The following is a 27,629-nucleotide window of genomic DNA, read 5'->3' on the forward strand; positions in this document are numbered from 1 at the left end:
TGCACACACATGGAGTGTGTACACACATGGAGGATGCACACACATGGAGGATGCACATACATGGAGTGTGTACACACATGGAGGATGCACACACATGGAGGATGCACATACATGGAGGGTGTACACACATGGAGGATGTACACACAGTGCTCAGCCCCGGGCTGTCAGCTGGGCGGGTCACGTGGTTTGGGGTGGAAGGTCGCTCTCACAATGGAGGTGGCGGAGGACTGGCAGAGGGGTTTGCACCGCTTAGCGGATCCGGCCCGGTTTGGCCCCAAGGCCTTCAGCGCTGTTCTCCGGGGGGCCCTCCAGAGCCTGGTCCGGGGCCCCTCCGCCCAGTGCGCTCTAGGTAAGGCCGGAGGAGCGGGGAGGGACGGCCGTCCTTTGTGCGGGGAATTCCCGGGAGGACCGAGTGCCAAACACCCGCTTCCTGCCGGGCCAGACCCACCCGCCGACCGCCCGAGACAATGTACTGTGTGTACCGGGCCCGGGGAGGACGCAGGACGTGCTGGGGCCCAGTATTGGGAGGACTGGGCATTGTGTACTGAGAAGACTGGGCTGTGTGTACTGGGAAGACTGGGCTGTGTGTACTGGGAGCACTGGGCTGTGTGTACTGGGAGCACTGGGCTGTGTGTACTGGGAGCACTGGGCTGTGTGTACTGAGAAGACTGGGCTGTGTGTACTGGGAGCACTGGGCTGTGTGTACTGGAAGCACTGGGCTGTGTGTACTGGGAGCACTGGGCTGTGTGTACTGGGAGCACTGGGCTGTGTGTACTGGAAGCACTGGGCTGTGTGTACTGGGAGCACTGGGCTGTGTGTACTGGAAGCACTGGGCTGTGTGTACTGGGAGCACTGGGCTGTGTGTACTGGGAGCACTGGGCTGTGTGTACTGGGAGCACTGGGCTGTGTGTACTGGGAGCACTGGGCTGTGTGTACTGGGAGCACTGGGCTGTGTGTACTGGGAGCACTGGGCTGTGTGTACTGGGAGCACTGGGCTGTGTGTACTGGGAGCACTGGGCTGTGTGTACTGGGAGCACTGGGCTGTGTGTACTGGGAGCACTGGGCTGTGTGTACTGGGAGCACTGGGCTGTGTGTACTGGGAGCACTGGGCTGTGTGTACTGGGAGCACTGGGCTGTGTGTACTGGGAGCACTGGGCTGTGTGTACTGGGAGCACTGGGCTGTGTGTACTGGGAGCACTGGGCTGTGTGTACTGGGAAGACTGGGCTGTGTGTACTGGGAAGACTGGGCTGTGTGTACTGGGAGCACTGGGCTGTGTGTACTGGGAGCACTGGGCTGTGTGTACTGGGAGCACTGGGCTGTGTGTACTGGGAGCACTGGGCTGTGTGTACTGGGAGCACTGGGCTGTGTGTACTGGGAGCACTGGGCTGTGTGTACTGGGAGCACTGGGCTGTGTGTACTGGGAGCACTGGGCTGTGTGTACTGGGAGCACTGGGCTGTGTGTACTGGGAGCACTGGGCTGTGTGTACTGGGAGCACTGGGCTGTGTGTACTGGGAGCACTGGGCTGTGTGTACTGGGAGCACTGGGCTGTGTGTACTGGGAAGACTGGGCTGTGTGTACTGGGAGGACTGGGCTGTGTGTACTGGGAGCACTGGGCTGTGTGTACTGGGAGCACTGGGCTGTGTGTACTGGGAGCACTGGGCTGTGTGTACTGGGAGCACTGGGCTGTGTGTACTGGGAGCACTGGGCTGTGTGTACTGGGAGCACTGGGCTGTGTGTACTGGGAGGACTGGGCTGTGTGTACTGGGAGGACTGGGCTGTGTGTACTGGGGGCACTGGGCTGTGTGTACTGGGGGCACTGGGCTGTGTGTACTGGGAGGACTGGGCTGTGTGTACTGGGGGCACTGGGCTGTGTGTACTGGGGGCACTGGGCTGTGTGTACTGGGGGCACTGGGCTGTGTGTACTGGGGGCACTGGGCTGTGTGTACTGGGGGCACTGGGCTGTGTGTACTGGGGGCACTGGGCCGTGTGTACTGGGGGCATGCGTATGGAGTATGAAACAGGGTAATGTTTTCTGGGAGCAATGGGATTGGGTTTTGTACTCTCTTGGTACGTTGGGCTGTGTATAACGGGACTAGGCGGATTATACTGGGAGTACTGGACAGAGTATACTTGGGGGCTCTGACCAGAGTATAATGAGAGCATTGTGCTGTGTATACTGGGAGCACTGGGCTATGTATATTGGGACTAGACAGATTATACTGGAAGCTCTGGGGCTAGGCAAGTGCATATCGGGAACACCGAGACTGGCCGGTGCATACTGGGAACACTGAATATAACTGGGGCATTGGAACTGTTCAGAAAGTATACTGGAGAGAAATAAGGAGTGTAGACTTGGACCAGGCTGCATATACTGGGAGTACTGGTACTGGGCACAGTATACTGGGAGCACGGAAGGATTGCTGACAGCATTGGTTTCTGTGTCTCTAGTGCTCCGCTTGCTCCCTACTTTTTCTTCACCAATATCGCATTACCTGCAGCAGTCAGGCTTGTTAGAGATGAGCTCCTGAGCGATTCCAAGCACCAGCGTGCTGGCAGATCTCTGCATTCCATCACCTGTTTTTGCTCCTTTTTCTCAATTGAAAATATAATGAGCATTATACAGACAGTGAGCTCTATGGCAGGCTATAGCACGGATTTGGAGCTTTGGCTATGGAAGATAACCACTGTACCTATAGGTTCCCTTTATTATGGGAGACCTCACCGTGGTTTATTTTGTATATATGTATGATAGCACCTATAGCAGGAAGCTGAATAGGTTTCTATGGCGGTTGTTACCCCGGGCCTTTAAGTGTTCAGTTTGTTTTGTTTTGTTGCAGTTGGGAAAAATAGAGAAGTAGCTGTGTCATTACTGAAACTAAAGGGTGTTCTGCATGACCCGTACGCCATGTGATGGGGAGGAGCCTAAAACTATTCAGAGGGTTTTCCTGCTATGGTGAGACAAAACGTGTTGTCATTAGAGGACCTGGGCAGATTGGAGTGTGTATTGTCAGATCAAGGACTTGTATGTTTCCACTACATACAGTTTACCACCCAAGCCTTGGGATTGGACAGTAACCCTTTGTTAGGACAGACAGTATACACATCTAGTTTACAACTGATAATGAAGATTTTCCAGCACAGTACAGACAGGGTTAATTATGGTAACCATAACTCCCCAGTCCCCTCTTTAATGCAATATTAAAGTCTTCTTTTTTTTTTCACCTAAAATAAAAAACATGTTATACTTACCTGCTCTGTGTAGTGGTTTTTGCACAGAGCAGCTCGGATCCTCCTCTTTTCGAGTCCCAAGCCGGCGCTCCTGGCCCGTCCCTCCTGCCGGTTCCCCTCCACATCAAGCAGCTTGCTGTGGGGGCACCCAAGCAGGCACGCTCCTGAGCTGCGGCTGTGTGTCCATTCACACAAGGTGCTGCGGCATGACCCGCCCCCTCTGTCTCCTGATTGGCTCACTGGCTGTGTTGCATGCCTTCAGCATGGAGACAGAGCTTTCACCGACCAATGTCATATGAATGATTGGGAGCCGGGAGGACCATCTCCCGATTATGTGATCACGGTGATAGCCAATCACAGGGTTAGAAACCCCACCCTGTATGATTAGGCTTGGGTCACGCTGCCACGACCTGAAAGTCGCATGACTTACAGTGAGACTTTGCCAAGAGACTTCCTGGCGACTTGAGTACTACTTTGAGGCACAAGTCAGATAGAAGTCACCTTGAAGTAGTACAGGAACTTTTTCTAAAGTCGGAGCGACTTCAGTCGTGCTAATTAGGACAGCCCTCATTGACTAACATGGGATTTCACATGACTTGGGGTCTCACAAGTTTGATCCCTCAACGTGGTAGTTGTCCTGCTGATTTACAAGCTTTAATACTTGAGGGATGAGCCTTTAAAGCCCCATTCACAGCTGAGCATTTTGTAGCGTGAAGCCTGAAGCTACGAAACGCTGGAAGAGAAAAAAAAATGAATTATTCTCTATGGAGATGATTCACATCTCCAATCCAAAACACCTGAAGCTCAAACAAGTTTTGGGCGTTTTTCTGCTTTTTACATTGGTGACCTTTTTGACCTGCACAAAATTGCAGCAGAAACACAGCAAAATCACGGCAAAAATTTGGGTAAAATCGCACAACATTCTGCCTGAAAACACTACGCTCAGGTGTGAAGGGGGCCTAAAGAGCAGGCTGTAGGTGATGTCAGAGTGAAGTCACAACTTGTGATCTGCATACTTGTTCACGCTGGTGTTCTACAGCTTCCCCCCATGCAAGGGCTGTATTTTCCAGCAATGGGATGCATAGGTGTTTCATGCATCTCTGTGCAGGCATTCCCATTTCATGTCAGCTGGGACACATTGGCTTCACAGACACAGCCACTGCTCCCAATCTGACGGCTGTGTGGGTACAAGGCCCCAAACGCACACTGTCACCTGCATCGCTGTCAATTTGAAAACAGCGGCTGTGTCCGTGCAGCCACTGCATCCAATTGACATGAATGGAACTGGATGTGCATCCTCGTGCAGGCCACCACACGGGTGTATGCTGTAGTACGCCCATGTGAATGGAGCCTTAAGCCGCGTACACACGGGCGGACTGTATGGCCAACTTAGTCCGTCAGACAATCCGACGGACAGTCCGTCATACTTTCGAATGAACGGAGTTGACCACACATGGATGCAAAACAGTCCGTCGAAAGTTTGCGCGAGGACGTGTACAGCACGTACGACGGGACTAGAAATAGGAAGTCCAATACACAGCAATGCAACCTTTCGCCGTGTAAATCCTTTCTGAGCATGCGCCATACTTAGTCTGTCGAACTAGCCTACTCACGAGCGGATTGTCCGCTGAAACCAAAGTACGACGGACAATATTACGGAAATTCCGAAATACTTAGTCCGCCAGACTGCACGCTGAAAAAGTCAGCTGAAGCCCACACACGAGCGGACTGTCCGCTGAAATGTGTTTCGACGGACTAAGTTGGCCAGACAGTCCGCCCGTGTGTACGCGGCTTTAGTGAAACAGAAAAACAGAGAATTGCCATGATAGCCAGGCAGCTAGCATTTTTAGGGGGCCAGCAATGGCAAGGTATGTTTTTCTCTCATTTCCCAAGGGTGTCAATCAGCATTAAATGATCCTCCCTGACAATGATTCTTATGTTATTGAGGAGAACCAGATGATGCTTCTAGGGTCAGGTTTAGACCTTTTGAGGGCCCGAGGAACTTCAGGTTCAAGGGGTCCCCATGAACAGTTTTTCCATTTTCAAGGACAGTCCCACATTTTAAAAATGCATGATAAAACATCATTCTAAGGTCATGCATACACACATGCGCATTCATAGGCCACGTTCCTTAAAGAGGGATTCCACCTACAAAAAAAAATATTAAAAGCCAGCAGCTATAAATACTACAGCTGCTGACTTTTAATAAATGGACACTCACCTGTCCCGGGGTCAGGCGATGTAGGCAGCCGAGACCGATCGATCGCTCGGGTCTCGGCTGCTGCCGCTGCCATTATAGGTGAGGGAATCAGGAAGTGAAGCATTGCGCACTAGGAGTGGTCCGCGATGTCTCTGGGACCTGTTTGTGTCCCAGCAGACAGTGCGGTGTGACAGGAAACGGCATAGACTCCAGTGGGAGTCTATGCCCAGAAGTGGGTGCAAATACCTGTCTTAGACAGGTATCTGCACCCCTCTCCCCCCTGAAAGGTGCCAACTGTGACACCGGAAGGGGGGAGGGTTCCGATTAGCGGAAGTTCCACTTTAGGGTGGAACCCTGCTTTAACCTCCCTGGCGTTATGATTATTTCAGATTTTAGGTGCAGAAAGCGGTACCGTTATTTTTCATGGAAATTTGGCGTTTTATATTGTAGGCCTGTAATTCTTAGAAATAATTCACTTAAATCCTTCCAAACAAGAGTCTAATAGACATCCCAGGTATGATAAAATTTGAAATATGAAATCATAAATTATATATATATATATATATATATATATATATATATATATATATATATAAAATAATTATAACAAATAATATAATAATAATAAATATTGTTCAATAAAGTAATCAAATCAAAAACACTGAAATATGCTGAGTTGGAGAATTGTCACTGTCATTACTTTTAGTGTTTGATGACGAATTTCCCCACAAATTACTATCGCTCAATTCTGTGAGTGATTCTAATTTATTATCGCTGTTTTGTAGCTGGTCTATAACCACTTTTGATGTAAAGGGACATTTTTTGGTTGCTATGGACAATCTCCAGTTTCCTGGCATAAAGAACAGTATTTATAATATAAAACTGCATGCAGGACACTGGAAAGACCACTAGGGACAAAGGGGATGTGTAATTATTTGATACAGTACTGTAATCTGTAAGATTACAGTATACTTTATTTTTTACTTTTTGAATTTGGCGCCGAACTCCGTCCCCGTGCATCGAAACGCTCGCAGGGAACGGAGCTTGGCACTGTAACAGATCGAGTGAGACACGGCGGCTCGCTGATCACATCGGGGAGACATCGCTGGATCCAGGGGACAAGGTAAGTAACCCCCTCCATGGATCCAGCGATGCGATCCCGAGTCTGGCTCGGGAATACCGCTTATGGTAATGAGATCTTAACCCGAGCCAGACTCTGGAATACCGCCAGGGAGGCTACAGGTTAACTCCACTTTCGTGGGGGAAAGAAAGCGCAAATAAAAAAAATAATATAGCATATACAATTGCTACACAAGTCATATTGTAATTGAATGTTTTAAAAAAATGACCTTTCCTTTTCAATCTGCAGCTCTGTCATTTTCTGAAAACGCAATATGGCTTCCTGAAGGTGTTCTGTACACAGAATGTATACAAAACGCCCCCCAGAAACATAATTTCCTGCTTGTGTGATTTTAACACAAGTCTGCCTAAGATACAAGTCAGATTTCAGGCATCCCCTGGAACACAAATGTCATTTTTGGTCAGATACTCTCAATAGAAACACGTCTAAAGGGATGCAGGCCCAGCAGATTTCCTGATTAGTGCCCTTTCACAGCTGACAGTTAATTATGAAACCACACCCATTAGACCCACAGAGTACAGAGGCACAGACAAACACATGTGGATTTCTTCAGAATAACAAAAGGTAGGAATCTGCAACAAAAGATATTATAATCCTTGCAATGTACATAGATGTGTACAGAACAACTCCATGTAGCCATGTTGCATTGCATATATAGAAATTTACAGAGGAAGCAGATTGAAAAGGAAAGGTAATTTTAATAAAATTCAATTACAATATGACTTGTATCTTGATTGCACGCTATAATATTTTTTTCTTTATTTTCTATTTATTTATTTTTTTCACACAAAAGTGGACTAGTTACCCTTTAAGCTGCCAAAAATCATTTTTAAAAATGATACACTATACTAGTCCAGAGTAAAAAATTTTTACAAACAGGCAAAATATTTCTTCCCAAGATATGAGGATCGTAAAGATAAAATAAAGTATTTTTATTGTATTTTACACTGTGTATATATATGTGTGTATGTGTATATATATATATATATACATATATATATATATATGTGTGTGTGTGTGTGTGTGTATATATATATATATATATATATATAATAAAAAATGTTATATCCTTTTTCCTATATATTATTTTTGTATTGAAGGGGACCCTTTCTGTCAGGGGTCCCAGGGCAGTTGTCCCTTATGGCCCATTTTAAATGCGGCACCGGATATTGGCTTCTAGCTAAATATTCTTGGGGGGGGGGGGGGCCCTTGAATATGTTGAATAATTTCAGCCAGTTATTGCTTTGCTGAGATCAAGATGCTGCTAGGAGGATGATAGGGGGATCTCGCTGAGGTTACTTAACCATGGGTTATATGTGAATGCATGGGCGATATAATTGCAAGAAATGCAGCAGCACTGCAAAAATGGAACTGAGTAATAAAAAAGGGTTCAAATATTTTAAACTCAAATTTTTTCTGTATGATCTTGTAATTTTTCTTCTGGGCTTAAAGTTTCCATCTTTCTATGCATGCATTGCTTCTTGCCTGGGGCTGCTGTGAGGTGAACTGTGCATGACCATCGGTGACAGTCAGGCTAGGGAGATTCTTGCATCTATTGTGTTCAACTCTGTGTATAGATCACCCATGACAATCAGTAAAGGGCCGAACCAGGAGGAAAGTATCAAAGTGAGGAATTATGACAAAGCGGGAGAAATAAATATGCCATTATAAAATAATAATTTGATATTTTTGCTAGAAGTCAGTTTTATGATAAAGTAATATTACAATATGCAGTATACATAAAAATGATATTTGTGGAATTAAAATGTAAACTCTAACAATGACCTTGTTGCTCCCTTTTGATCTGCTAAATATACCATTAAAAGTGTTCAATAGGTGCAAATAAATTCCAGTTGATCCTGCCAGAAATCCAATGTTGTCTTTTGCATTCTACAATTCTACAGTGTTCTCTAAATTTGAACTACAACCATGTTATGGATATGAGGAGAGAGGAGTTGTAATAAAGACCTAACATACCTCCGATCCCAGGGTAACAATGCTGCTCCTCCTTTGATACAGTACAGTGGGGTTAATTTACTGAAACAGGAGAGTGCAAAATCTGGTGCAGCGGTAGGAAAAGAAGCCTGGAAAAAAAAAAAAAAAACTAATGCAGCCACCTCATCTAAGGGTTGGTAAGCTGCTAGCTTTTCTTGTATTTAGACTTTAGTACATGGGATAGACATGTTAGATACAAGGGGCTCTTCACTTGGCAAAGTTAATATTTACTAAGCTTAGCATTGTGTTCACTCATATGCAAGGAAGTTAAAAAATAAGACCAAATTCTGCACAGGATTGGATGATATAAGTGAGCACAGCTTCACCTTCTTCACTATACTAAGTGAGCAGTTTCCAATACTTTAGTAAATACACCCCATAGTCATTTTAAATGTACATGGAGTTAAATATAAAAAAATATATATATATATATTTAGTAATTTTCTACTTAGCAACCAGTCAGACATTTTTATTTTAAAACTGTACAAAAACGACAGTTGATATTTGAGTTTGGCCATGCTTTCATGTATACTTATGTATCAGCAGTAATATTACAGGATATGAGATTGTACGAAATGTAAAGCGCAAGCAGAAATAAACTGTATAATTTTCTTTCCTCTGTCTGATTGGATGCAAATAATTATCTGCTGATCCTACTTTTAATAAACAATGTCCCTTGCCTTTTGCAAGTAGTATGAAAATATAATTAGAAATGTGGTGGGTGTTCCACAAATGATAGAGGCCTCTGAGTTACAAGGGCCTGGTTTACTTTGAGCAACAGCACTACTTTTGTTCCTGTCCTCCCTGCTTCAATTTTCCTAAATTGACCTAAAAAAACTGCACCCTGTAGTATTGGGGTTATTTAGGGGTTGTTCACACTGCATTTGTCCTCCTACTTTTTGCTGCAATTCCAAATGCCTGGACTAGAGGAAATACATTGGGTTGATTTACCTAACACACAAAAGCTGTTTGCTTAGCAGAGTGAATGCTAGTAAGGCGAATCTGTGTTCACACAGGGGTTGATTTACTAAAACTGGAAAGTTCAAAATCTGGTGCAGATGTGCATTGGTAGCCAATCAGCTTCTAACTTCAGCTTGTTCAATTAAGCTTTGACAATAAATCCTGGAAGCTGATCGGTTTCTATGCAGAACTGCACCAAATCTTACACTTTCCAGTTTTAGTACATCAATCCCACTGCATACTTAGACCTGTGTAAGGGTAATTCATAAAAAAAGAAAGCATTTAAAAAAAAAAATAGTTGGTTGAACTTAATATAGCTTCACCTTATAATCTCAGTGAACAGTCTCTACTCTTTTAGTAAATAAGCTCCATTGTGTTTGGTAGGCCATGTGTGCATCATGCATTGGTTTACAGTACAGTGTGAAAAAATCTTGCATTCTGTATTTTGGGTCACTGTCTTTGATTTTTACCATTCAAGATTTAATTAATTCCATGGTGCAACCAGCAGCAACACATGTTGTTAGTAGTGTTGCTTTTCTGGCCTAACTTAGCTATTTGACTGTAGTGGTAGATGTGGGTTTATTAGGAATTAATTTCTAAATTGGATCCTTTTGTATATGTGACACATACAGGAGAGCATCTGAATTATGTTTAGCTAATATACATTTTATATTAATATATCTAGTACTAAATATTTTTGTGTGTGTGTGGTACATGAGTGTTCATGTTATTACTTTCATTGCATTTTTTGTTTATAAACATGCCCATATTTGTTTTGCTGCTTTTATTGTCTGTATAAATAAATACAAAATATTAAATGTTACTGTTCTCATTGTTCATAGAGATTAATATCTAGATAAACATATACAAAGTAAAGGGAAAAATAAAAAAAACTTACACACATACATTAGAGCTGGCCATATATTATACAATTTTCTTATTTAATTTCCTTTTAGATTTACATTGTATTGCATGGGCCTGCCTGATTGCATACAATTCTAAAGTGTTTAGGTTTAAACTCATATTATATGGTTTTGGTAAATGTAAAGGAAAATTGTAACCTGTATGGTCAGCCCAAAGTTTTCTTGAGAATTTTCCCATAATAAATTGTGTGAATATTTACTTTAATTATCCAGTTATGTGCAAATTAAATTCGTACACAGGAATTTGCTTGCTTGCATACTTGAAATATCCATGCAACTGTTGGTGTGCCCATTTTTTATTCCTCTAATTAATTAATCAGCCTTGTATTCTGTTGTACACATTTACCTTTGCAGCTTTTTTCCCCAGTAATATATTACTTAAGTTTAGAAAGAATTATGCCTACAGGCAGACCTTCTACCCCATCACAGAATAAATGTATTTCTTCCATATATATTAAATATAATAAAAGGAAGAGGAAACAAAAGGAAGAAAGAAAAACTAGCATGCTGAGCACTTGTTACTGTGTCCTGGGTCCAGTCTATAACATCCCGTATTAAATAAGTAGATTACTAGTTGTGTTTAGTGTTATTATGTTTCTCATTTTGTATGTGTTGTTTGGCTCCTGTCTGCAGTTGCTTTTCCCCCATTGTGTCGCTCCCCAGTAAGAAATGTTTGTCGCAATCTCTCCAAGCCTTCCATATCTCCAGTAAGGCCAGCTCTCTGTTGTTTGGGCCAGTTCGTCCGATTGAATCTGGAGCAGATGTTGCAGTCAATGTAGAACGTGTTGGGCATTCACAGCAGCACAATGCCTTGTGTTTGGACGGGCTATTTGTGGTGTTCCTGTTGGAAGTGTCGCTTGTGTTGTTGCACAGTCCTGCTCAGGCACTGTCTCTTGCTCCCCCGGCCATATTGTCCCAGTGTGTGTGTTTGCACAGATCCCAGCTGCAGGGAGGGGATCAGACCTGCCAGCTACAATAGATCGCCTTGTTCCCTCTGCATATTGAAGGGCCGGCGCTGGGCTGCTGCTCGGGGTGCTGCTCCTGTCACCCTGCCGCTGACCTCTTGCCAATTCTGCTGCTGCATTTCTTGGCAGCTTCTGGGCTCTGCCATGGGAGGGAGAGCTTTCTTCTTGGCCCTGGCTGCTGCTGCTGCTCTGAGATTTCTGGGCTTCTCACTGAAACACAGTGCAAAAGTCTGTTCCTGGTCTGTGTCTGTGCAATCCACACTTCAGAGGCCAGTCCTAGTGTTATGTTGTATCTGTAAGGATCACAATCTTGTATTTGTGACATTGTGTCCATGATGATCACAGCCTTTACTTCCACAATTCTCTCTATATTATTGTACCAATAATGATCACAGCTTTACAATCACAATCCTCTCTATATAACATTGTGTCCACACTGATCACAGCTTTACAATCAGAATTCTCTGAATAGCAGATAGATAGAGCACAGCTTTACATTCACAATTCTCTATATGTTACATTGTGTCCATAGTGATCACAACTTTACATTCACAATCCTCTCTATGTAACATTGTGTCCCTAATGATCACATATTTTTTCACAATTCTCTATGAGTAACATTTATATGATCACAGATTTACAATCAAAATCCTCTCTGTGTAACATTGTATCCACGCTGGTCACAGCTTTACAATCACAATTCTCTACGAGTAACATATATAATGATCACAGCTTTATTCTGTAACGATCACAATGTTATATTTGTAACATTGTGTTCATGATGATCACAGCTTTTACTGCCACAATTCTCTTTATAATATTGTACCAACAATGATCACAGCTTTACAATCACAATCCTATGTAACATTGTGTCCACACTGATCACAGCTTTACAACCACAACTCTCTATGAGTTTATATATATATATATATATAATCTCACAACTTTACATTCACAATCCTCTCTCTATGTAACTCCGTGTCCATAATGATCACAGCTTTACTTCACAATTCTCTGAGTAACATCTATAATGATCACAGCTTTACAATCACAATTCTCTATATGTAACATTGTGACCACACTGATCACAGCTTTACAGCCACAATTCTCTGAGTAACACACACACATATATATATAATATAAGATCACAGCTTTACATTCACAATTCTTTATATGTAACACTGTTTCCATAATGATCAAATCTTTATATTCACAATTCTCTCTAATATTGTACATATAATGATCACAGCTCTAGGACCCCAATTGTCCTGAATCCATAATGATCACAGCTTTTACATTTCTCTCTATGTAACATTGTATCTATAATGATCACAGCCTTACCTTCATAATTCTCTATATGTAACATTGTATCTAATTATCCCAGCTTTGCATTTACAATTTCTATATGTAAGCTTTGGGATTAATTTACTGAAAATTGAAAATGCTAGATCTGGTGCTGCTCTGCACAGAAACCAATCAGCTTCCAGGTTTTTTTTTTTTTTTTTTTTTGTGAATGCTTAATTGAACAAGCTGAAGTTAGAAGCTGATTGGCTACCATGCACAGCTGCACCTGATTTTTCACTTTCAGGTTTTAGTAAATCACCCCCCCCCCCCCCCCCCTCCATCTATAATGTTCACAACTTTGCATCTACAATTCTCTAAAAGTAGCAGTAATGATCAATTTACACTTCACAATTCTCTATATGTAACTTTGTATTTATATTGAGCATAACTGTACATCCACAATTCTATCTATGACATTGGGGCTGATTTACAAAAGGCAAATAGCACTTTGCATGGGAATTTGCTCCAGAGCTTAGTGAATGAGATGAAGCTCTGTTGACTTCCATCATTCAATCATGTGCAAGCAAAAATCCTACTTTTATTGCATGTGGTTGGGTATTCTTTGCAAACTAAAGCTTCATCTCATTTACTAAGCTCTGGAGCAATTTCCATTGTAGAAAGCAACTATTTGTCTTTAGTAAATCAACCCCCTTGCATCTCTAATGATAACAGCTTTACATTCACAATTATGTGTATAATATTGTACCAATAATGATCACAGCTTTACAACCACCAGTCTCTATATGTAGCATTGTATCCATAATGATCACAGATGTACCTTCTCAGTTCTCCATATTGTATCTGTAATTATCACAGCTTTAAATTTACAATTCTCTATATGTAACGTATCGGTAGTTGGCACATCTTTACCGTCACAATTCTCCCTAGGTAAAATTGTATCACAACTTTACATTTACATTTCTATAATGTAACCTATCCATAATGATCACAATTTTACATTCACAGTTCTCTGTATGTAACGTATAACTGTAAGGATCACAGCTTTACGTCCACAATTCTTTATAGATGACATTGATCACATCGTTACCTTCATTATTCTATGTAACATTGTATACATAATCAAAACTGTACATTCACAGTTCTATGTAACATTGTATCTGCAATGATCACATATTTTACATTCACAATCCTCTACACCTAAAATTGTATCTATAATGATCACAGCTTTACATTCACAGTTTTATATATACAACATAGTATTCAGACTAAACACAGCTTTACACAGTTTTATATATATGCACATGACTGATTGCTATCACATTTCTTTTATATGCAGCATTGTATCTAGACTAATCACAGCTTTACAGCCACAATTCTCTATATGTAACATTGCATCAATAATGATCACAGCTTTACTTTCACAACTATTTTATGTGCAACATTGTATCTAGACTGGTCACAGCTTTATATCACAATTCTATTTGTGCCACATTGTATCTATAAATACAATCTTGTAATGCAGTCTCGTTACACCTTTACATCACAATTCTGTATGTGCAGCATTGTACTCACACTAATCATAGCGTCACACCATAATTCTATATGTATCATTGTATCTATACTGATCACAGCTTTACTCATACTATTTCACTTGCAACAATGTATCCAGACTTATCACAGCTTTATGGCTATAGTTTTTATATGTGCATCACGTGGATTGATTTACTAAAGGGGCTGTTCACTTTGTTCAATGAATGTTGGTAAATAAGGTGCATCTACTTTCAAAAGGAAAACCGAAATTTTCAAATAAGTTTTTTTACTAGTACATGATTTGCAGAATGAAATGAACTCAGATTCAGATTTTTCATGTAACAGTCTATTGCTTTAGTAAATCAATCCCACTGTGATCAGATGTATCAAAGCTGTGCACTCACAATTATTTACATGTTCAACACTGGGGATGATAGAGAGAGAAATGAGGATAAATATGGGGAAGCTGTATTCACTTTAATAGTCTAATTATTTGCAATAGTAAACACAGCTTCAGTTATTTCTTTCACTGAAAATTAATTTTGGTAAGAGGATATTCTCTTCTCCTTTTAGTAGATCATCTCATTGTGTCCACATTTTGAATTCATTTTGTGCATGGATTATGAGTGCTGTCTTTATTATCTGTAATAATCTTAATATAACATGCATTTTACAGAGACCTCTATGGGATTGTGTGTGTATGTATGTATATATATATATATATATAATGTGTGTGTATATGTATGCATTATATATATATATATATATAAATCTTGTCCATGAGTACAATCCAAAATACAATTGTGTAATTGATAGTAGCTGTGACAGTTCATGTTCCAGATATTATGTACTTGGGCTGAGGTGCAAATTCTGCATTGCCTTATGGAAGAAAAACACGTTTACTTTTTTATGGCTGTTTGTTTTAAAAAAAAATAAAGAGACAGATCATAATTCCACAAACCCTCCAAAACCCATGGCCTCCAATTCATCAGCTCAGCCTAGTCACTGGCCATTCTCTGACACGGTCACAGGAGCCAGAAACACGGGTGGGTGGTTTGATTGATTGACAATCCAATCTGCCCCATTGAAGTTTGTTTTGAATAACTGTGTCAGGTCCTATTTGTATTTTGGTGTGATTTAAAACTTTCAGCAGCTCGGGAATCACTAGGAAAGTCTAAAATATATAATAAAGTGTGCCTATCTACATCCAGTATATTAAATATGGAAGTGAAAATAATTGTTGTCCTGTATTGGTTTTGGAATGATCTGTATCATCTTATATGTATGTAGTCTGGGGTAGATTTCCTAAGGGCTGTTTATTTAGCAAAGCAAATGCTTACTTTGCATAGTTCTAGTGAAATTTAAAGGTGAAGTTGCCTTTTACTTCCCCATATGTTGTACATTGTTTTCCTGGTACATGGCTGGGTATATAAATTGAACACAGCATTGCCTTATTTATCAACATTCACACTGCCAAGTAAACAGCCTCAACAATTTATCCACTGAGACTAATTTACCAATGGCTAATAGACTGTGCACTTTGCAAGGGAATTTTGCTTATGCTTAGTGAATAAGGTGAAGCTGTGTGCTATATATATATATATATATATATATATATACACACACACACACACACACACACACACACACACACACACACACACACACACACATATGGTTGGGCATTCTTTGTAAAAGTGAATTTTCACCACTGGAAAACTTCAATGCAAAGTGCAATCACCTCTAGTGCTTTAGTCAAACAACCCACTGGGGTTGCATTAACATTGCAAGGGAATTTGCACTTTGCATGGGAAGTTTCCACACAGCTATGGGGTTTGATTTACTAAAACTGGAGGGTCCAAAATCTGGTACAGTTCTGCCAAAAATAAAAAAATAATAAAACAACTTCCAGGGGTTTTTCTTTTTCTTTTTTTTTTCTTTCTTTTTTGTCAAAGCCTAATTGAAAAGGCTGAAGTTAGAAGCTGTTTGGCTACCATGCACAGCTGCACCAGATTTTGCACTCTCCTGTTTTAGTAAGCTGGCAATACATTATACAATTTTCTTACCCCATTTCCTTTACCTTCAACTATGTAGTGCAAGGGCCTGTCTGATTGCATACAATTTGAACGTGTTTAGATTGGCCTAATATTTATATGGTTTTGGTAAATCTAAAGGGAAAATTGTATAATGTGTGCCCAGCTTTAGTGAATATGTTTAAATGTTGCATATACCAAAACATATGCATTGAAAATGGAAAAAAAAACCTGTGAGGTTGATTTATTCAAGGCAAATATTACAGTGCAGTGACTCTAGAGCTGAGGAGAAGCTCTGCTGATTTCTATCATCCAATCACTTGCAAGCATAAATGCTGTTTTTTCTATTTTATTTTCCTTGCATGTGTCTGAGTAGTATTTGCAAAGTGAAGCTTTATCTCATAGCTCTGCAGCAACTGCACAATATCCAATGCCTTTCCTAAATCAACCCCAGTGTTTTTGGCTCCCATGTGATTGGATGCTGGAAGTCTGCACAGCTTCACCTCATTCATTAAGCTCTGAAGGAAATTTCCTTCACAAAGTGCAACTTCTCTTGTAAAATTAAGTGAATTTGCCTTTTATTTGCCCCTAATCTAGTCTTGGGTGGTCTGGTTCTTGCATGACTAATTTGAAGTTTTGCCTGTTCAGTCTATTTATGGTGCAATATTTTCTTTTTATTGTTTTATATTGGGTTTTAGTGGTTTGATACATGTATATTTCCCATGGTGTTAAAGATTCATTCTAGTAAGGTCATGATAGAGAACGTTCACTTTTGGTTGGAGAGGTGACACAAATGTATTTTTGTAGATTTGGGGGGGGGGGGGTGTAGATGGATGCTGGGTGTAGACGGGTGCTGGGGTGCGCAGGGCACACATGTCAGTGCCGGGAAAAGCCGATGTCTCTAGCTGTAGAAGAGAGGCGTTAAAGAGCGCTGACAGCAGAGGAAACGAGTCATTTACCAGCAATGAGCCCAGCTTATCATCCACTGCCTGCTACCGGGAACTGGGCTGAATGTAATGTACAGAGGGATCGCTTTCACCATAATGAGAAATAGAATAAAAACAGAGTAATAATAAATGTCAAGATCTCTGCTGGCGTGTCCTGTCTGCATTGTATAGCGTGGGCGTAGAGACCGGTGGATTTATTATTTTCTTTGCCATGATAATACATGGAGTGGACGATGACGGATCGGTGCAAATATTTGATTTTTTTTTCTTTTGCCTTTCAATCTTATTTATTTTTTTTTTTTTTTTGATAGAGTGTGATGGCGAATAAAACGATTGATCACAACTCAGATCTCACCGATCTCTATAAGTAGCTCGAGAAATCTGAGTTCTGATTGGTTCTTGTTTAATTCTTATATGACATGAAATACAATGTTACCATATTGTGATCTGCAGGCAGGGCTTTTAGCTATTGTGTGATTTATCGGTTCATGGGCACTACATGTCCCAGCGTGCCTTGTCAGCCTCCAGCTTTGACAATGATATTTGGGATGGGTTTGGCGTTCTACTTTTTCAAGCAGTATTCACTTAAAAAATCTAAAACAATATATTACAGCTTACTAATCTTTTACATGTAGTGGCTGCACTTTTAGTTTTTCCTCTGTTTTTACCTGGTAATCTGACCAGTAACACACCTAGGGGTTGATGATTTACTACAACTGGAAAGTTCAACATCTGGTGTAGCTATGCATAGTAACCAATCAGCTCCTAACGTCAGCTTCTTCAATTAAGCTTTGACAATAAAACAAGGAAGCTGATTGGTTTCTCAGCAAAGCTGCACCAGATTTTGCACTCTCAACTCTTAGTAAATCTGCCCCCAACCCCCCCCCCCCCCCCTTATCAGTGTTCTCACTCTGGATGATGGAGCACAGCTTTCACATTTGGACAGCAGCATTGCCAGTCAGGGAGGAGGGGAGTTTTAAATGAACTAGCAGATTTAGATACACTAACAAATTGTGATGTAATACTTTTTAAGCAATGTTTTCTCTTTTTGGGATAAAGGTTTTACATAAATAAAAGCTGATCACTGTAAGTACCCATGTCATTAGTAAATGGTTTGCCCCAATCTTCTGACTGCTATATCTTCAGGGCAGCTTGTTATGTTGAAGAGCAACCAAGTATTAGCTAGGTCACCAGGTGAAAATAAAAGAAAGAAAGCAAAAAGGGAAACTAATGCAGCCATCACATTTTAAGAATTTTGTAAGCTGCAATGTAATAAAGGTTTATACCAGTTTAGTTATTGGTGGTTTATCTATCCATGTGGACTACATATTCCAGCGTGCCTTGTCAGCCTTCAGCTTTAGTGCCAATTGGGATGGCTTTGGTGTTATACTTAATTAAACTTACTGTTATGTTTTATTTTCCCAAAAAGTTTTATATCTTTGAAAATAAAACACATTAGAATTATAGTTTTTTTTTTTTTTTTTTTAATGCTATCCACTTGTAAGATCACAGAATGATTAAAACGAACAGCCATCCTCCTTTTGTTAGCAAGGAGGGATTCAAAGGAGAACGCTGGGTTTTGTGGTTCCAATCTTGTCAGCATTAGTAACTGTTTTTGTTTGTGATCGTTCCCAGTTCTAAAAATCAATTTGTATTTATTTATATTTTGTTTGTGTTGCTGTAGATGACACAGAGCTGCGACATATTGCCCCATCTGTAGTAAAGGAATGTCACTCGGCAGTGGCTGCGTGTGTCCTGGAGGCTGTGAAGCACAATGTAGACAGAGCAGCCCTCAGGTATATATATATATATCTATATGTCTCTATAGAAATGTGTCTTGCCCTGACTTCTGTGCGACAGATCTTCTCATTGTGTCTGCTGTCCCCCACAGTAACTTCCTGGAGGACTGCAAGTTCGATAAAGAAAGGACAGAAGAGTTTTGGACTGAATATCAGGTTTAGATGTTAATGTAATTTTTTGTGACCTGTAGTGTGTGTGTGTGTGTGTGTTTTGTGTTAATTGTCAGTCTGCTGTGTTACAGAAACACAAGGAACCTCTGGAGCTCCTCCTAGGAAAGTGAGTGCAGATTTTGTCATAATGTTGTGTCTTCAATGATCATTTTGTCTTTGGTGTGATCAGTCCTGTACTTTAAATACTGTGCAAGGGATTAAACAAATAGGAAGCTCTCTAGCACAGTATTATTGGACTTCTAAAATAAAAAAGGAAACCTTTTTAATTAATAAATGGTCATGACAGTGTGTTGGCCTGGAGAGTCACCCCAGTGTTTGTCCTTTACCTTCAGTATTGGCAGATGTCCCCCACACGTCTCAGATGTGTCCTGGCGTCTCGCATATGAAATAAAGGTGATGGAGAGCTTTGTGTATCAATTGATTTTGTTTGTGTATTGATTCTGTATCCTTCAGCTGAGACTTTTTTTTTTTTTAACTCTTCAGACCAATCAGCTACACAAAACCTACCGACCTTCCTATTTTGTGAAATTCAGTTTAGAGGTAATATAGCACACAGACTGATATTGGGGGGTGAAAGGGATTCTTATGTGATCTTGATAGTAAAATCTAGTTCTCTGTTCCCCCAGACCCCGGATACCAACCAGGCCCAAGATGTTAGTTTTAATTGCTCAATGGAACAACTGCAGGTATATATTGTGTTAATTGTAATAATTGCACCCCATGGTCTTACTTGAGACAATGAAGTTGATTTACTAAAACCTGGGAGTGCAAAATCTGGTGCAGCTGTGCCTTGTAGCCAATCAGCTTTTAACTTCAGTTTGTTCAAATTGTTCAATTGAAAAAAAAAATGGAAGCTGATTTGGTTTCTTTGCAGAGCTTCACCAGATTTTGCACTCTCCAGTTTTTGTAAATCAACCCCAATATTTCGGAGAGGATATTGGGTTCAACTCACAAAACAAAAACGCCAGGATGAGGATGTATTTTTTGTTACATGGCTGAAAATGAAGATTCTCATCCTTGTGTAAAGCTGTGTGAAATGTAACTTATTTTGTGATACTACTAAACTCAAATATTTAACACTATCAGGTTGTGTTTATGAGGGGTTTAATTGTTGGCATGTATGAGCTGCCTGGAAACCAGATAATCTGTATTTTTCCCTGTTTGCTAATGTATATGTTTATATGAGGCAAACTATGAGGTCTGTTTTTATCCTAATGTTTAGGTTTTTTTAAGTGAAATATCCAGCAAATGGGTTATTTATCGCAACCTTGAACAATTAAAAACGTGGGGGATTTATCAAAACTGGAACAGCTGTGCATGGTAACCAATCATCTTTTATCTTTTCATTTTTTTAAAGCTTATCTGAACATTCTGAAGCTGATTGCTCCCCATGCACAGCTCTATCTGCTCCAGTTTTGATCGTGTCATTAAATGCTGGCAGTTATTCTCAGTTCGGGAAAATCAAGTTTGCTTGCTAAGGCAAATCAATCCACTCTTCCAGGGTACACATAACTGCTTCAAGGGTTGCCAGCACTTTGCATTGATAAGTCAGCCTTTGTGATCACAGACAGTACAGGCTGTAGAAAATGTCGCAATACTGTATGTTAGATGTCAGCTTGATTTATGGAAATTGGGGCCCAGCTATTGCAAATTAATTTCTTTTTTCCCTACTGTCAAATGTGGATCCACTCGTGATCAGATTTTTGTAAGTTAACTAAAGACGAGATTTTATCTTGGTTTTTATAATAATGAAAATTAACAGCTTGGTAGGCTTTAATATTTCAGTAGTAGTCCTGTAACAACCTTACTCCAACCACATTCCTAATGACCCAGTGTCACCTTTCATAATATTATGCTGTCATGCACTTTGGAGTTATGTCGAGTTCTTTGATTGTGTTCTAATTTTGTTTTGACTATCTAATTGAATGCCCAGATTGTATAGTATTAAATAATAATAATAAAAAAATTAAAAAAACGCAGAACACATCAGTATGACGTCATCTTGAACGTTTAGATGTTTAAGCTGTCAGTTTGCCTAGATCACACCGAGCCTCTGTTTTGTTCTTTGAACAGTGATATTTCTTTTTCTTATTTGTCCTTCAGGATTTAGTAGGAAAACTTAAAGATGCAGCTAAAAGTCTGGAGAGGACCTCTCAGATGTGACCTGGATCCTCCATCAGAAGTCACGTTGCAAAACAGATTTTTATATATATATATATATATATATATATATGCCATCTCATCAATTTTTTTTTTTTCTTTCTGCTTTTCCAATGATAAAACTGGTCAAGCTGGGATGTACTAATTTTTCGTGCCTCTCTTTACATTCCATGAGATTTACTTATGTAGAACAAATACATTATAGTATATTGGTCATTTTTTCCCCTATCATTATTTCATACATAGATGAATGTTTCAGCTTTTTTATTTCTGCACAGATTTACATTGCCCGTATACTGTATGGCTTTTGTGTGTACTAATAAATATATTTATATCAGATCGTGTTGTTTATTTATACTTTCTTCTATGCAATGTTTATTCTACCAGTCCTATAAATCCTAGAGGCCTAGAAGGTTGACTTTTCAGTATGAAGTCCTCAGTCGGCTCAAGAAAGAGATGAAAAGTGCAGCACCCAGATGGGTTGTGATTCAGTATAAGCTTGGAGATTCATGTTTTATCTCCCTAGTGCAGACACTAAGCTGAGACCTCATTGGCTTGGACTGGAATGTGTCCCAAACGTTCTACTACAGTTGTATTTTGTATCACTTTTGTGGGCAGAACACACTTTTTTGGTAGGCTTGTCTATAATTTGTCAACAGAGATGTTATAGAAAACTGGAAATGCCATATTATTTTAGTAATTTCTGAAATCTGCTTGGTTGGCTTCTCTTCCTTCAACTGTCTTTGATGCATTTATAACCGTCTACAGTGGAAAATGTGACAGGTCATTGATAAGGTGTGTTCTAATAAGGGGTGAACATAGCAATCAGACTATTGGTTTCATTTTCTTCTAAAGAGTATATGAATTGAGAATTGAAAAATGGGATCAGATGCTGCAAATTATCAGCTGTAATAACGTTTTTTGGGTCTCCACAAACCATGTCACTTCATTATATGTCACAGATTAGATACAACAGCCAACTGGAAAACCAATGGTGTATCTCTAGTAATGTAGCTGTAAGGGGACTCTAGGCCACAAAACATGTTTAGGAGCTTCTATTGATTCAGATACAACAGCCAACTAGAAAGCCAATGGTGTATCTCTAGTAATGTAGATGTAATTAGGGCTCTAGTCCACAAAACTTGTTATAAGGGGTATATAGAAGCTTCTATAAATGATATTGAAAGCCAATGGCGTATCCCTAGTAATGTAGCTCTAACTAGTCCATAAAACTTGTTTATAAGGGGTAAATAGAAGCTTCTATAATTTTTATTGATTTAAATACAACCCCCTAACTGGAGAGCCAAAGGTGTATTCCCCTCTAATGTAGATGTACCATGGGTTCTGGTCCACAAAATGTGTTATAAGTGATATACAGCCTTTAGGAGCTTCCACGAGTTTTATTTTACGTTTTATCAGATACAACACCCAACTAGAAAGCCAATGGCATGTCTCGACCCGAGTAATGTAGATCTAACTTGGGTTCTAGTCCATAAAACTTGTCATACGAGATATATAAAAGCTTCTATAAGTTTTATTGATTCAGATACAACGTCCAACTACAAAACCAATGGTGTATCCCCCTCTAATATAGATGTAACTTGGGCTCTAGTCCATAAAAAAAACTGTTATAAGAGGTATTCTATATTCTTTTTTTTTTATTATTATTAATATTATTCAGCTACAACACCCAACTAGAAAACCAATAGCGTATCCCTAGAAATGTAATTAAGGCTCTAGTCAACAAAACTTGTTGCAAGAGATAGATAAAAGCTTCTATATGTTTTTCATTGATTGGGACACAACATGCAACTAGAAAGCCAATGGTGTATCCCCAGTAATGTAGATGTAACTTGGGCTCTAGTCCATAAAACTTGTTGTAAGAGATGTATAGAAGCTTAAAGTTCATTCATATGCAACGCCTAATTAGAAATCCAATGATGTATCCCTAGTAATGGTGATGTAACACAACCTGTTATTATAAATATATAGAAGCTTCTATACGTTTTATTGATTCGTACAATTTAATACAACACCCAACTGGAAAGCCAATAGTGTATACCAACCAAGTAATGTCGATGTAACTTGGGTTCTAGTCCACAAAACTTGTAATAAGAAAAAATATATAGAAGCTTTTAATAGGTTTCATTGATTCAGATACAACATCCAACTTAAAACCCTATGATGTATCCTTAGTAATGTAGATGTAGTTAGGGCTCTAGTCCACAAAACTTGTTATAAGAGATATATAGAAGCTTCTATAAGTTTTATAAATTCAGAAATCCAATGGTGTAGCTCTACAGAGCTGTAGATGTAGATGTAACATGGGTTCTGGTCCACAAGACTTTGTTATAGGAGGTATATAGGCTGCATGAGCTTCTATCGGTTTTATGCAATCAGATCCTAGGGCTGTATTTGAATTATTGCCCGTCTATTGTCAGCTGAATTTTCGATGTGGTCCGGCAATCATGGTTTGTCTCTCCTGTGTTAGGAAAATCGTGTTTATGGAAAGCTGTGGGTGAAATACGGCTGTATATGTGAGCACCTCCACCCCCTCCCCTGGAAGTACCGGAGAGACATTCCTGCAGCTCTCACCCGGACCGGGCGGCGCCTCTTTTAGCGGGTCACAGAGCACCCAGCCTGGGGCCTCCCAGCTTCACCCCCCCACCACACCAACACCCACCACCACCCCCCACACCACCACCAGGGAGCAGCGTGAGATCCGAGCACATGTGTGCTTCCAGGGACTCCACAGATCTGGGATCCATTGAAGAATTTCCTGGTTGCTAATCCATAAATCCTATGTGCTGTCAGGAGATGTGAGCAGTGCTGGCACCGAGTACACTGCATGCACCCCCACCCCCTCCCTCCCCCACACATTCATTTCCATACGCCCAGCCGCTGCCTATACATTGCACTGGATTTAAGGAAGACCGACAGAGACTGTGAGCAATGGGAACATACAACGTATACATACGATGGATACATCCGATCTGCTGCATTGCGAATAGAACGATTTCCTTGTGTTTGTCACTATCTCTACTAATGGCTTTTAATTGCAGTAACCGATCCATCCCCTAATGCTGAGTACCTGTCTACTGCAACCAATCCGATCCATAGTTATAGCATAGGAAATATATAGAGCACGTTTGCTGATGACTACTCCAGTTTTTTCTAAATCATTTGATAATCATTCGGTAGCTGTTTGTACCAATGATAGAGGTCTCAAGGGCTGCTTAGATCTTCTCTACCTCGGGAAGTGTCCCTCTTGTGTATAAAGCTGATCATACACTATACAATCCGATTGTACAATTTATTTTATAATTTAGTAAAACTATGCAATATGCAACATACCTAAACCACCCCTAAACTACCCATTCAACTACTATCAAAGCAGACTCTTGTGTTACATAGCTGATAGTAGCTCTAATAGAGATTGTACAATCAGATTATATAATGTATGGTTAGTATATGGCTGACTATAAACTATACAATCTCTGTACAATTTTAGAGTTAGGTTGGCCATGCATTATGCAATTTTCTTATTCAATTTCCTTTAGTTTTACCTTCAACTAGTGCAAGGGCCTGCCTAATTACAAAGTGTTTAGGTTTGACCTCCTATTATATGGTTTTGGTAATTTTAAAGGAAAGTTGTACAAGAAGATTGTATAATGTATGGCCAGTCTTATCAAAATTAGACAATTTATTCAATTAGTACAAAATCAGGCAGGCTCATGTACTACATAGATGATAGTAGGTCTACAGGAGATTGTACAAGCAGGTTGTATAGTGTAAAGCTGGCTACACATTATACAATTTTCTTGTACAATTTTAATTTAGATTTACCAAAAAAACATATAACATGAGGTCAAACCTTAACACTTTCAACTTGGTTGCAATCTGGCAGGCCCTTGCACTACATAGTTGAAGGTAAATCTAAAGGAAGTTGACCAAGAATATTATATAATGTGTGGCCAGCTTTGGGTTGTCTCTGGATGGATGGTACATTGCACACAGTTGCTTTATGAGGAGTCAGTTGGGTGATATTATCCATGGCATACCATTGTTGATGACTTACAAGATGTTATTTATAAATAAAGACAGTAATACACATCTGTAGACATTAGGGTCGACTTAGTAAAAACTGCTTACTTTGCACAATGTATTTCTGTAGGTCATTAACTTTAGTGGATAGGGCGAATATTTATTTTATTTCAATTATCAGAACATGCACCAGCAATTTATGTCCCCCCTTACATTGGATGGCCATTTAAAGTGAACACAACATCACCTGATATTCTATGCAATGGGGGGGGGGGGGGGGGGGTTACTAACACAGGCGCACACAGAATCTGATGCAACTCTGCATAGAAACCAATCAGCTTCCAGGTTTTATTGTCAAAGATTAATTGAACAAACTTCAGTTATAAGCTGATTGGTTAGCACCCACAGCTGCACTAGATTCGGCGTGCTCCTAGTTTAGTAAATCTCTCCCCATGTGGCCATACACTTTGCAAAGTGAACATTCGCCTTTCTAAGTGAACAGCCTCTGCCTACTCTTTTAGTAAATCATTTCCCATTGTGGCTCACTGAAAGTTCCCAGTGGCCAGCACTCCAATGGGATTATTCTGCTCCACCGTATAATTTATCGTATAAGTAGCACCTAAAATCAAAGGCAGGTCGTCATTGGACATTGTTATTTAAAAGAGCAACAATGTATCCCACAGCTGGATGGATAAAGTTAATGAGATTGTTGTAGTTAATTGAGTAAGACAAAGCAATGAGCAAGGGGGTATCCAAGGAACCCTCGCCTGTATTAACCAATCAAAATCATCTACAGATATCCGACTACGGCACGCTTAAATGTGATTGGTTACTAGAAGTCCATGCATGTCCTGCACGTCCTTCATGCTCTTATCACAGACCCTCTGAAGATCTCATTTAAAAAGTCTTTATGGCGTATAGGGGCTTTATTTAATGGTAGTAGATTTATAGATTACACATAATTATACCTTACAGCCCAAAAAACTCGTCCCAGAATTGAGAACTGCACCATAGCTACTACAGCTCTACAGCTCCATTATAAAATAAATACGACTCTGATCTGCTCTGAAGTCTAGTGGACGATTGATTCATACACAATACAAGGTCATGCACGATTATCGCATTCAGAACTACTCCCATCCATAACATCCCATCCCTCCTACCCCCTACTTACCTCCTACCCCGATAATACGTTGTGGTTGTAGCGTGTCCCTAGTAAATTCAGTTCTCATATTATGGTTATTGGCACTGGAAAACACAACTAGTATGTTTGTACCTCTACTACATACGGTAAGTACAGTATGGCTGTAAGTACCTCAACTATACAATATGTACAGATAAAGCGCTGTACGTTAAATAAGTACAGTATGGTTGTGGTGTTGTATCCTTAGTAAACGCAATGAGTACAGTATTGGTGTAGCACTGGGGGGAGCACACAGTATAGTAGCGCTGTAGCTTTAGTAAATACGGTATGGTAGTAGTTCTTTTCATTTAGTAAGCACAGTATATTAGTAGTACTCTACCTTTAGTACGTAGAGTATGGTAGCATAAACCTTTAGTAAAAGCAGTACGTACATTATTGTTAGTGTTGTAGATTTATTAAGTGCATTATACATGCTGCATTGTAGGATGTACAGTGCAATATAGTAGCGCTGTACAGTGTGGTAGTAGCGCTGTACCTTTAGTAAAAACGGTATGGTAGTAGTACAATACCTTAGTAAGTACAACATGATAGTAGCGCATTACCTTTAATAAATAGAGAAAGGCAGTAGCACTATACCTTTAGTAAGTACATCATGGTAGTAGCGTATCACCTTTAGTAATTACAGAATGGCAGTATTAAGTAGTAAGTACAGTATAGCCGTAGCGCTGTACGTTTACTAAATACAAGAACAGTATTGTTGCCGCAACGTGCCTTTAGTAAATGCAGTGAGTACAGTATAATTGTACCTTCTTACATCTAAAAAAATACTATATGCAATGGCTGGTTGCACCGTTGTACCCCTAATAAGGACATAGTACGGTCTGTATTCTGCTGTACTAAGAGTAAACAGGACATAGTATGGTCTGTATTCTGCTGCACTAGGAGTAAGCACGGTATGGGTATAGCTCTGAACCTCAGTGAGCACAGTGTGGTTGTAGCGCTGTACCCGTAATATGTACAATACATACAGTCTGGCTTGTATTACCATATCTCTGCTAAACTCAGTTAGCGCTGCTCTATGT

General features: G+C 40.2%; 1 protein-coding gene across 1 annotated transcript; it reads left to right on the forward strand.

Moving 5' to 3' along the window:
* The first annotated feature begins 170 nt into the window (after positions 1-170).
* On the forward strand, positions 171-21,696 carry COMMD3 (COMM domain containing 3). Its single transcript, XM_077490955.1, has 8 exons — positions 171-349; positions 18,914-19,025; positions 19,121-19,184; positions 19,271-19,305; positions 19,532-19,592; positions 19,683-19,739; positions 19,826-19,885; positions 21,303-21,696. The coding sequence occupies exons 1-8, from the start codon at positions 211-213 to the stop codon at positions 21,360-21,362; spliced, it is 588 nt and encodes a 195-aa protein (XP_077347081.1). The 5' UTR covers positions 171-210; the 3' UTR covers positions 21,363-21,696.
* Positions 21,697-27,629: the final 5,933 nt, after the last annotated feature.

This window comes from Lithobates pipiens, unplaced genomic scaffold (genome assembly GCF_037356315.1).
Source record: "Lithobates pipiens isolate NorthernLeopardFrog02 unplaced genomic scaffold, aLitPip1_a1.2 Scaffold_19, whole genome shotgun sequence".
In the NCBI taxonomy this organism is placed as follows: domain Eukaryota; kingdom Metazoa; phylum Chordata; class Amphibia; order Anura; family Ranidae; genus Lithobates; species Lithobates pipiens.